The sequence below is a fragment of the Ictidomys tridecemlineatus genome, chromosome 8, assembly GCF_052094955.1.
Source record: "Ictidomys tridecemlineatus isolate mIctTri1 chromosome 8, mIctTri1.hap1, whole genome shotgun sequence".
In the NCBI taxonomy this organism is placed as follows: Eukaryota; Metazoa; Chordata; class Mammalia; order Rodentia; family Sciuridae; genus Ictidomys; species Ictidomys tridecemlineatus.
In genome coordinates this window covers 6688296-6700482 of record NC_135484.1, presented here as the reverse complement: position 1 = coordinate 6700482, position 12187 = coordinate 6688296, and the positions used below count along the sequence as shown (strand labels likewise).

At 46.9% G+C, this 12187-nt stretch overlaps 1 protein-coding gene across 8 annotated transcripts in view; it reads right to left on the bottom strand.

Moving 5' to 3' along the window:
• Positions 1-12187, bottom strand: part of Prkn (parkin RBR E3 ubiquitin protein ligase) — a 1217693-nt gene that overhangs the window by 115722 nt on the left and 1089784 nt on the right. The window contains exon 10 of one of the 8 annotated variants that reach the window (XM_078018782.1): positions 716-1134. The exons of the other annotated variants lie outside the window; for them this stretch is intronic. Coding sequence (XP_077874908.1) covers positions 1093-1134 — 42 coding nt within the window. The 3' untranslated portion in view covers positions 716-1092. Of the gene's footprint in view, positions 1-715; positions 1135-12187 lie in introns of those variants that run through there. 8 annotated transcript variants of the gene reach the window in all.

Below are 12187 nucleotides of genomic sequence, written 5' to 3'. Positions count from 1 at the left end.
CTCTGGACACACACCTTAGCCAGGGCTTGTTATATGGGGTGGGAGGAAGCTTGGTGGGCAGTGGCTTGGAAATGCAGTGGATGAAGGGACATTAAATATGGGAAGATGACCCCTGGGACAGGGCTCACACTCACTTCTTGTTAACGCAGCAGGTGGAAGAATGCCAGTGATAGCGCCTTGGTCCCAGTGCAGGACAGTTTCTTAAAGGGAAAAGCCTATATTGTCTCTGCAGCCAACATGGCACCAATCAGCGGCTGTGCCATGCCCAGTGGGTTTTGGTCAGGACTGGGAGCGGTGGGGACTCCTTCACCTGAGTGTCCTCTGGGAACAACTAAGTGCTAAGGTCCCTGTACTGTGTTGTGATTCTATAGGACACATGGATTATTTTTTTTATATCTTAATTTTTATAAAATGTATTCATGCAAAAGACAGTTATAAAATAGAAACATTGAATTCTAGTTAAATGACATCGAGGATGAAAATAATGAGCTAGTTTCAAATTTTACTTGTTGCAAGATGACCTCGTTGAAATGTCATCTTGATCATATAATAAGAGGATTTAAGGTCCAGCGGGGAAGATTTTTGTCTTGTTTGTATTTCCATCTCCTGCAACGTATCTGGCGCATGTAATAATTTAAGTAGACAATATTTATTGAATATTCACTCGTTTTAATAAATGTTAAGCTCATTGTATTTAATAATTCATGGAACCATGCAAACTGCTCACGGAGTCTGGCACTATCTTTATCCCACTTGACCCACCGGGAAACTGTCACTCAGTGAGGTCGACGTGACTAATCCGCCATTGCTCGGATCTGAACCCAGCAAGTCTGATTCTAGGGACTGCTCCTCGTCCTCTCCTGTACCTGCCCCTCCCCAAACAAGGTACTCAATGATCTTTCTTCAGTGGGTGAGCTGCGGGACGGACAGATGAGCAGAAGGACTGAAGAGGGGTCCAGGTGGGCGTCATGGGGGATGTCTGGAAGGAGCCCGTAGTGAGATGCAGAAGGAACGATGGCAGTGATAGCGCCTTGGTCCCAGGCCCTCTCTGGGTGGATCCTGCCTCGCACACTGGGTGCATGAGGACCTGTGTCACAGCAAAGAGAGGCAGAGCGCTTGGTTCCTCTCTTCTTTCTGGGGAGACATTTTCTGTCAGAATGATTAGTTAGATGCCAACAGTGAAGTCCCTCAATTAGCATTCCTTCACAATGCCATCTGTAAGTGACTACAGAAGTGACAGCCTGAAGGCAGAACACAGGGCTATCTCCTCGGCAAAGACGAGACGGCGCCCGGGGAGGGGGCTGCTCCGGCAGCGGCTCCCAGCACGTTGAAGGTCCACCCACAGCACAACACAAACGCTTCCCTACCACCGAACAGAGGCCGCGAGACGAGTTTTGACAGAGCTATGATTTAGTGGGTGCTTAAAGATGCAGCCTACACTTAGTTTTACACCAGATTTAATAGGACATTTCTAACTTCCATTTCCACTTGGCAGCTTGCAAGAATACGGAACCTAAACAGCGCAAGTCCATCCGGGTTCTGAGAAGAGCACCCAGGCCCTGCCTCGGGACTTCATCCCTCTGCCTCCATCTGCCCTGATCTGCGATGCAGGAAGGTCAGGGTCGGCACCTCGCAGATTTCAAATCTTACCACAGACACCATCCCCCCTCCTGTTGCCAGGCGTCTGTGCCAGTTGAGAGGCTGGCTGGTCCTGTCCCCGCTCTGCGGCGCTGGGCTGAATCCACAGAAGGCTCTGAGGCCTGTGTTCTTATGTTCTACATCCAAGGAAGTATTTCTAGGAAATTTAATGATCAATGTTTTTGTTTCCTCTAAAACTATCTAAATGTTTGAAGTCTGCTCGTACTGGGAGTTATTTGAATTTCCCATTTCCTCATCTGTTGGTCTAACCATTTAGCAACTTGAACAGTTTTACGTGCTTATACTGTTAGTGCTTTACACACTTTATCCAGGATGGTCGATATATAAATGCTCTGAAATAAGCAGACTTATTCCCAGTGAAGAAAAGAGGTCTCGGGAACATGCGCAAGATGTCAGGATGCCTTTGAGAACATCCTGCTTCAGGTAACCTGGTAAGATGCAAGGATTCAGCTGAATAGCCATGCCCTCTGAGATTTGTCCCAGTCTGCCCTGGTCTCCTTGGCTTTCCTTCTGCCTTGGCCTTCTTTGAACTCCACGGTCTGTGTCTGCTCACCTGCAATAGTTTGGCTCATTTGAAATGAAATGTGAGCCACATCTATAAGTTCATGTTTTCTATCACCCTCACGAGGGAAGCAGAAAGCAGTTGAAACTTTGGTATTCCATTTACCCCAACAAATAAAAGATGTACTTGACATCAAAGTGATATTTCATATTCCTTTTTTAACAAGACAAAGTCCTTGAACTCTGGTCTGCAGGTCAGATTTGCAACACATCTCAATTTGGACCAGCCACATTTTAAAGGTTCAATGGCTGCCTGTGGTCAGTGGCTTCCACGCTGCCCAGTTGGGTCCTCGGGGAAGCCATCTTTGGTGGCTATAATGTCAGCCCATGCTGGCTGCTCTCTGTCCTGTTGGTGTTTGTCCTTCCTTTCTCCCACAATATTAAAAGTCTACATGGCTGCAGACGACATCTCCCAGCTTCCCCCGTGTAGGGACTGGGTGTAGACAAAGCGAAACAGGGACCTTGGGGTTGGTGCTCTTAGGAGGAGGGGCATGTGGCCACCCTTCTTCCTTCTTCCTTCAGGCAGGCGTGGTGAGGAGCCCCCTTTAACCCCAGGGAGGAGGGCACGTCCTGAGCACCTCCCAGGCACAGCAGAGCCCCCGCCTGGAGGGCTCTGTGTTCCTTCCCAGGCAACAGGATCCTGGGTCCGTGGTGGGGACAGGTTTCCACAGCCACCTTCAACATTCCTGGAGCCCACCCCTGCTCTGTCGGTGGGGCTTTCCGCAGGCCCCAGCTGAAGCCTTCTAGAGCAGGGGACCTGTTCTAACTTTCTACTCCTGAGACATTTTGTACTTCCATCTTCTCAGCATGCCTCTGTGGGGTGACTAAATGTCAACGTTTCCATCTGGAATTCAGTGCCACGAAGGTAGGGACTTCTCCACGCTTATCACAGTGCTTGGTGCAGGAAGTGCCTGACATTTGCCGAAAGATCCTTGTAACTAAGGGAATGAAACGTTCTTGCTGCTCAGGGTTTGATGGGAACATCGAATCTCATTGGGATTTGCTGGGTCATGCTACATATCATCAGAATGATGCTGCACCCAGGGCACATTGGGGTGGATTTAGCTCTCCCGGTGTTAAGGGTTGGATTGTGTCCCCCACAAAGATATGTTGAAGTCTTCACTCCTGGTGTCTCAGAATGGGACCCCGTTTAAAAACTAGTGTCAATGTAGATGTAATTAGTTAAGATAGGGCTGTTCCGGAGCAGGGCGGGCCCTGAGGCAACACTGTGCTTGTCTCTAGAAGGAGAAGAAAGACACGGAGAAGATGATCATTTGAGGATGGAGCCAGAGGTGGCCAAGGACGCCGGCAAACACCAGAAGCTGGAAGAGGCCAGGAAACGTTCTTTTCTACAGGTTTCAGAGAAAGCCTGGCTTTGGTGGCACCTTGATTTCTGACCTCCGGCTTTCAGAAGCGTCGTTTCACATCACCTGCTCACGGCATTTTATCATGGCAGCCTCAGAAACTTGCTTCTCTCCCAACAAACCTGCTCTGCACATCTTTCCTTCCAAGGCACAACTCTACAGCCTGTTGCCAGGAGATGCCCACCAGCAGGGGTGAGGAGGCACTGCTGGCTCCTGGCCTTCAGGGTGGCTGTTGTCAGCTCTCCACTGCTTCCCACGTGGATCAGGTAAAGGGGTGCAGAACACTTGGCCTGAGAGTGAGAGGTCCCCATGCCTCCTGGAGGATAGAGGGTCCAGCAGGAGGGACGTCATCACTCAGCTGTCACAGAGGTACAAAAATTCCTCTTTCCAAAGAGACCCTCTGGCAAAGGGTATCATCCACTTACAAAAAATTCTTGCTCTTCAGTCTTGAACTGAAAATAAATTAGGAGAATAACAGACATCCATTACTCTTGGTGAACATTTCCACTGACAAGACCGAGGCTCGGGGTCCCGTGTCTGCGTGTGTCTGCGGTGGTGGTGATGCATCTCTTTTGGTTTTGCATTAGCATCTCCTCGTCGCAGACTGAGCACTTTCAACCATGACACATTCTGAGCTGCTGCTGTCCTTGCCTTTCTCTTTCAGTTTAGAAGGCTAACTCAATTATCCCTTTCTATCTGATAGAATTCGCATCAAATGCAGGCAAACGTGGCCGGGAGGGTGTGCTTTCCCTGTTGTCACAGCGGGAGGGAGACAGCAGCAGTGGTGAGCAGCTGTAATTGCTCCTACCTTTGCCAAGGTTAACTCTCCCAAGGTGTCTTGAACATAAATGCTCATTCCTGATGTTTTCCAATTATTTTCGCTTAAAAGAAATACTTTAATATATTTAGTTCAAATTGCATGATGGTAATTATGCCTCTAAATCTGATTAAGTGCCATGATAGAAGAAGCCTTTGCTTCCATGAGGGAATGTTTGTTGTTCAATAGATGGGTCTAATTTTCCGTCGTAGGAGGATTCATATTATAAGCATCGAGACTGCCTTTTTTTAATTAGTCATTTATAAAGCTCATGGTAAGCTGGTTAAATTCATAAAAGGGGAAAAAGATAAGTTATCTTAAATCAATTTCTAATTTATTCACTACTTAACTGATAGAAAACTGCTCAATGTGGGATGTTTATTCAAACTGCAAATCATTATCTTGCTGTCAATAAATAGAACATTCAGTTTTTTAAAATTGGTATTCTTGTTTATCATATTTGTTATGTCATTCTTTTCCTCAAAAACCCTATAATTTTTCCCTCATTCTGTAGCACATGAGAACTCAACCTTTGGCTTGGAGTGCAGGTCTGACCCTGCCCCACCATTGAACTCCACGCTGGTCAGCAGTTATGCTATGCAGCAGTATTTTCTGATCTCCTCTCCCTGAGAGGTCACAGGAGGATTGAACTGTCTTGACTTTTGAAGTCAGATGTGGCCAAATCCCTTGTTTGACCAATGAAATGAGAGTGGAACTGGCAATGTATAACTCGAGGCCAAAGCCTTTAAATGCTGGTGTTGCACTCTCTATTCCCACCCCAGCCCCCACTCTGGTTCCAGTGACTGTGACATTCAACATGTTGTGGTCTCCACCAGTTGACCCTTGCCTGGGAACAGGGTGGCATAAAATTCCTTGCCAATCCTGATGCACATGTATCACAAGTGAGAAACAAACACTTCTTGTTTCCAAACACAGATATGTGGGGATTGTTTGTTATTGCAACTAACTTTAGTCTGTAATAACTCACGTACCAAGGATTTCCTTGTCCTTTAAAATCGGATCAGCCACATTCAATTTTCAAGTGAAATCTGGCCTGGAACACCTATATGTAATAAAAACTGAGAACATATCATTGAAGATGTGTGAGGGGTTTTGGCTTCCTCCTCACCTTTCAGAGCAGCCCTCCCGTTCTCTCTCGAAACCTCTCATCTATCTTGGAACTCAGATTAAAACCCAATGATCCAGTCCAGACACACCTCCCCAGGGAGGTTTTAGTCTAAAGTAGCACATGATGGCCTGTGAGCAGGATCTGGGCCTTCAGATATGTCGTTGTGACGCACAGTGTTCTAAGAGAATCTAAGACAACATTCAAGGTTTGGAAGACTTCAATTGCAATCTGGAATCTGAATTTCCCTTGATAAAGGGAACAGTCAGGAAACTCTGCCCTCCCCTCCCCAGTGTCATCAGTTGCCATTTGTCGTCACACTTACCTAGCTGTGACACATGGAGAAATAGTTGTCTATCCCACGTCTCCGTTAAAAGTGGGAATATATAGAAATAGAAGATTGAGTTTTCCCAAAAGTCAAAGAAGGATACTTTGGCTGCACTAAGAAGTACTTAGTATTTCCAAAGTATTCTTAAGTATCCAATTTCAGTCACTTGTGTTAACTCTCCTTTCTTAGGGGCTTTAGAACCTGGGACACTTCTTCTAACCTTTTCTACATGTGTCTGTGGTGAAAAGGTGGTCCCCAAAACACCTGGGTCCAAGACAGATGGGATGCTTGTGAGAAAGGCTGATCATGGGTCCCATTCAGACCTGCGGAGTAAGAGTCAATCCATCTGGTTTCCCCAGAAGGTTCCTAGGCCCAATTAAGTTCAGAATTACTGGATTGAAGGAATCAGATATTCAGAACCAAGTACTATGAACTGGTAAGGAATTTTAATTTTCTTCTAGGTTTAAGAAACCTAAGAAACATTCCATTGTTTAGACGTACTGATTTATTCATTCACCAGCTGAAGGTCACCTTGGTTGCTTTCAAGTCTTGGCGATTTTGAATAAGATTGCTGCAAAAATCCCTGTGAAGAATTAGATCGGGAAATAAGTTTCTAATTTGGCTAAATACCAAAGAGAGTGATCACTGGATGTTTAATTTTGCAAGAAATAAAACTGCCAAACTGCCTTTGAAAGCGACCGTTCCACTTTGGATTCCCTCCAGCAGTGAATGAGGGTTCCCGTGGCTCCATGGGCTCACCAGCATTTGGTGGTGTTGGTGTTTCGGAGCTTGGACATTCCCATAGGTGTGCGTGTGACTTCATCACTGCTGTAATTCACAATTGCCAAAGGACACATGGTGCGGAGCATCTTTTCAGATGTTTATTTTGCTGTCTGTGTATCTTCCTTGGTGAGGTGTCTGTTCAGGTCTTTTGCCCATTGAAAAAACCTGGTTGCTAATTTTCTTATAAAACTTTCTAGAGCTCTTTGGGCACTTTGCATAACAGTCCTTTATCAGAAATGTATTTTGCAAGTATTTTCTCATGGTTTATGGAAAGCCATCTTGTATGGTCAGTCTGTTTGAAAGAGTTAGGAAGCAGATTATGAACATGGGCCAGCCATCAGGGTTGTTAGTCTCAGGTCTCTTGAACCTCTAATGGTCTCATTTCCATTCATCTTTTTATTTCATGCTGGTCATTAGTTCCATATGATTTCTCACATTCTGGATTGGTCTAGGAGCCCAGTAGCTTCTTAGTGCTGCCCTCTGGGAGGTGTAGGTCTGTAAAGCAAAGGTTCAGGGCTGGGCCTATGTTGGGGTGCAGCTCAGGCCCAGGAAACAAGGTTTACTGTTCTGGTAGTTGAAAGAAGATGAGATGTGTAGTTGGGATAGTAGACATGTTCTATTTGGAGGTGACAGCAGCCCCTAGCCTTCAGCCCCAGTCCCCTGAACCATTTCCATAGGCTGTTTTTATATGCAGATCAGATAAAGAAGGCACATTGCCAATAGCTTACATAAGTGCATGCTCACAGCAAATGTCTATGACCGTGAGAACATACGCTGAATCAGGGTGTTTACAACCTTGGTTACATACTAAAAACATGGTCTGCCAGAAGCCTTGTTGAGGAGCCTAATTATAGCCATCTTGGGCCTGCCTAACACAGGCAAAAGTTCCTTAAACCATAACCCCACCAACTTATGCCCCCACAAAGGATATTACATCATGCTTATAAGTATGCACCAGGGAAATGCTGTCAGGGACAGGGGAGAGAAGACTGGGATATTTCAGTTTTCAGCCACCTGAGGCAGCAATACCTTCACTATGGAATCATCAGGGCATAAATACTTCTTTTCTATGTGTTATGTTAAAAATTGCTTTTCATAGATCACATGAAGCAGCACTGAAAAATGCTTTTGTCACCATTGCTAATAATGTCACTTTTATGTCACGCACTGTTCAAGTGTTTCTCGTATGTCAATTTATTGTATGTGCACACCTTGAAAGAGCCACTCTGATGAGCCCCACTTCACAGTTGAGGATATTGAGACACAGAGAGATTAAGTAACTGTCAAGCAAGTCAATGACAATATGTTCTCTAATCTCTTGAACAACTTTTGAGCATGCAGAAAACCAACAACAAAACCATGGTGTAAGTCAACCTGATCGATGGTAGAGGATACTTCTGCTCAGTCTTATGAAGTGTGCAATGTCCTTCCACACTCCAAGCTACTTGCTCCACTCCCCCCTCACAATCATGCCTGATGGCTCTCGTATCTTTCCCTACGTTCAACGGCTCAGACAATGGGTTGTCTACTTGCAATAACTGTGGGGATGGGGTACCAAGCGTACCCTTGAAAACAAGGCAAATAATAAGCAGAGAAGAGAGGAATGGGGGATTTGGGAGCACTACCTCACGGGTACTTATGCACTCACAGGAAGGTGACAGTCATGACAATGTGTACCATCTGGTGCTAATGACAATGGAGAAGTGCTGAAGGGATGGGTTGGCCCTGACCCGTTCTCAGTGGGAAGGACAGGTGTGGAACGGTTATGAACAGATGCTCTGGAGCAGAGGGCTCTGGAGTCAAAACCTACATACAGCTGGTAGTACATGACTATATTTCTGCCTATGGGGAGGGTGAGACAGGAGGATTTCAAGTTCAAGGCCAGATTGGGAAACTTAGTGAGACCTTGTCTCAAAATAAAAAAAATAAAAATAAAAGTGTGGCCCAGTGGTTAAGTAGCCCTGGGTTCAATCCCTGGTATCAGAAAACAAACACAAGCCTGACTACACTGTTAGTAGGGGTGTGAAACTGGGGCTGGCACTTGATTGCTTTAAGCCTCACTTTCTCCGTTTAGCTTTAGGAGAATAGTACTTCTTGGGACTGGAGTTGGGGTGAGTTAGATAATGCACAGCAAATGTTTTAGCCCCATGTCTGGCAGAGAAACTTCTCAACACGTTGGAAGTCTACGGATGTTGAGGGATCTAGTGACGGTCAGGGTCTCTTCTGGCCAAAGGCAAGCAGCAGCTATGAGCTGTAAGCCCAAGTGGATCTCCTGGAGGAGAAAAGATATGGGCTCCAGCAAGATCCAGTGTTATTTGTGATGTGGGCTTGGTTAAGTGGAGGGCAGAATGGGGGGGTAAAGGGGCTTCTGCTGCACCACAGAGCACTGATTAGTTTACAAGTGTCATTCTGGTGATTTTTATTTATTTATTTTTTTAACAAGTTACAAAACAATCTTGTATGTGACAGCTAACACTCATAAACTTTATTCTTTGCTAGCTACTCTGCTCTCTGTAGCGATTTAGACAGCTTTTTTCACTATTGAGGCCAAAAGACCTGACAAGAACAGTTAGAGGAGGAAAAGTTTATTTGGGGCTCATAATTTCAGAGGTCTCAGTCCATAGAGGGCCAGCTCCATTGCCGTGGACCCAAGGTGGGGAAGAATATCACAGTAGAAGGGTCTGGCAGAGGAAAGTAGCTCAGAACATTGTATCAGGAAGGAGTGGAGGGTGAGGGAGGGGGAGAGGGACGGAGGAGGGGGGAAGGGGGGAGAGAGAGAGAGAGAGAGAGAGAGAGAGAGAGAGAGAGAGAGAGAGAGAGAGAGAGAGAGAGAAGGAAACACAAAACTCCCTTTGCCTCTCAGCTTTCTAGTATGGGGGACACTCATATCTAACCATAATATATTTATTATTTAATTCATCCTCATGACAAACATGAGTGAGTGCGGGTTTTATCCTAAATAACCTCTGCTATTACTGAATGATATGTCCCCATGTTCATCTCATCTAACAGGGCTGCAATGGCCCCAGCTGACAGGAACCTTTAATAACCCCTACGAAACTGGAGTGGGTGGGGGTCAGCTGACGGGGCTGGAGCAGGGGCCACTGTCTGCTGGAGCTGGGTTCTAAGGCAGGCCCTGCCCAGGCCTGCTCCAGAGCCACCCCCTTTCTGGGAAGTCACATTCAGAAGCAGTCCAGCCTGCATGTGTTCACCACACCACCAGGGTGGCTGCTACCCCATGTCAAATGTGAGAATTATTGTCAAATAATAGGAATTTTGATAATGACAATGACATCAGTGACCCAGCTCTCTCTCTGCCTTGTCAAATTGTCCTTGCCGAAATATACCACCATGGGCCTGTGTGGGCAGTGGTTTTAGTCAGTTTTTTCTTCTCTGTGAACAAAAGACCCGACAAGAACAATGTTGGTTTACATTGTTTTGGCTCATAATTTCCGAGTCTCAGTCCACAGAAGGCTCTGGGTCCAAGGTGAGGCCACATGGCATGGCAGAGGGCAGCTCAGGACGTGGCAAACAGGAAGCAGAGAGAGCTCTGCTCACCAGGGACAAAATATATCCTCCAAAGATGGTATATATTTCAGTGGCCCACCTGCTCCAGTCACACCCTGCCTGGCTGCAGTTACCACCCAGTTCACCCACTGATTAGTCATCTCTCCATCCAGTCATCCACCTCGGAGGGTTTTGGACATGAGCTTTTGGGGTGACTCTTATCTAAATCATAAGAGCAGCATAACTCTTTTGCTTTATCCCTGATCTAGATTTTCAACCTTGACTTAGAGTTCATTAGTATTTTATCATCTCTATTCTCAGAGAATGAAGAAAGGTGTTGATACATCTTTAAAGTCACAGCCATGACATGGGCGTAGAAACAGGAAATGTGATTTTTTTATACTCCGAGATCAAACAATGATGAGATATTCAATAAATAAGAGGGTTGAAGATACGTACCAAAGGGCCTCAAAGGTGCAAGAATGGGCCAAAAAGAGCCCAAGGGGATTGCTCTGGGGACCAGTCAGGGACCCTTCTCTCATTTGGGAGAGTCGCTACCAAGGGCAGGGATCTGGGAGGAGTGGGTCTCAGGCATGCAGGGTGGACTTAGGGAGGAGAATCCTCCAGGGGCCACTGCAGGCTCCAGGGACAGGGCAGGGAGCCCAGCGGATGTGGGGAACTTCAGTGCAGGTCAGCTGCGAACTGCATACAGCTAACAGTTAGCTCCCTAGTAATGAATTCCTCCGCACATCCTTCTTGAAGAACTGCTCCACGCCAGGCACTGTGCAGGAATCCACGGATCTCCCAGGGTCACAGGTGAGTAAAAGAGGGGCACCTGGAGTCTTGCTGGGAGGCTTCCTGGTAGACAGCCCGTGCCAATCGATGCTACGTGTAAGGGAAACGCCAACTTATTATGTACGCTTTTCTTTTTAGATAAGTGTGATGTGGCTGCTGAAGAGTTTACCCAATGCTGGCTTGGCCCACGGTCTGGAGGACAGGAGTCAGTCTGGGGAGCCACGATGAGGAATCAGCAAACTTCAGCCCATGCAGGTGGGGCGCTGTGGGCTGGAGCAGGGCAGAGGCTAAGCCTCCAGAACAGAGGCCGCCGTGGCAGGGCAGCTCCACCTCGTCAGGGACTCTGAGGGGCAGCTCTCAGGCCAGCAGATGGAAGGCAATCTTGGTCTAATGTAAGGAAGAATGTTTGCTTTTTAAAAATCCTTCTCTTAAAATCATAGTTTTCCTCCAAGGGATCTGAACTTCCTCTGCTCAGCTGGTGAGACTGGCATTGGAGCCAGTCCAGTGACGGGTGGGTGGCAGATGACGAGTCTCCAGCTTCTCATCCTCTCAGGCTCCGCAGCTCTGAGAGGAAGCTCTGAAGAAGGTCTGTTTGGGTACGGATGACTTTTGGTCAAGGCGTCTTTTTGGCTGGGCATTTGAAAGCTTGTTCACCTCTGTGGAGTGGACGGGACCATCCCCTGTCAAATGAGTCTGTGGCATCAGCCCTCAGCGTTCATATAACATTTGGGCAAAACCACATTATGTTCTTGTGTGCCTCTGCATATGCTGATTTAATCCTTTAAGATGCCCTGGGGGCAGGGATGGGGGACACCAGCACTTGAGGTAGCATGGCCCTGGTCAGGCCTCGGGTCAGGTTCTAGGAGCTGACCGTGTACCAGGCTCCCCTCCTGGGCCAGCACACAGGGGAGTCAGGAGAGGTGTCTTCGGTCACTTTCTTCCTCCACACCCTCCTTCTCTGCCTCCTTTATAATTGTTCTCTCTGCTCCTGCAGTGCCACACATCGCTGATGTTTGCTGGCTGTTTAATCTCATTTTAGGCAGCATTTTATATTTTCATGCTGGTCCAGTGGTGCATGCCTATCATCCCAGTGACTAGGGAGGTTGAGGCAGAAGGATCACGAGTTCAAAGCCAGCCTCAGCAAGCACAGGGCACTAAGCAATTCAGTGAGACCCTGTCTCTAAATCAAATATAAAACAAGGCTGGGAATGTGGCTCAATAGTTGAGTACCCCCGAGTCCAATTCCT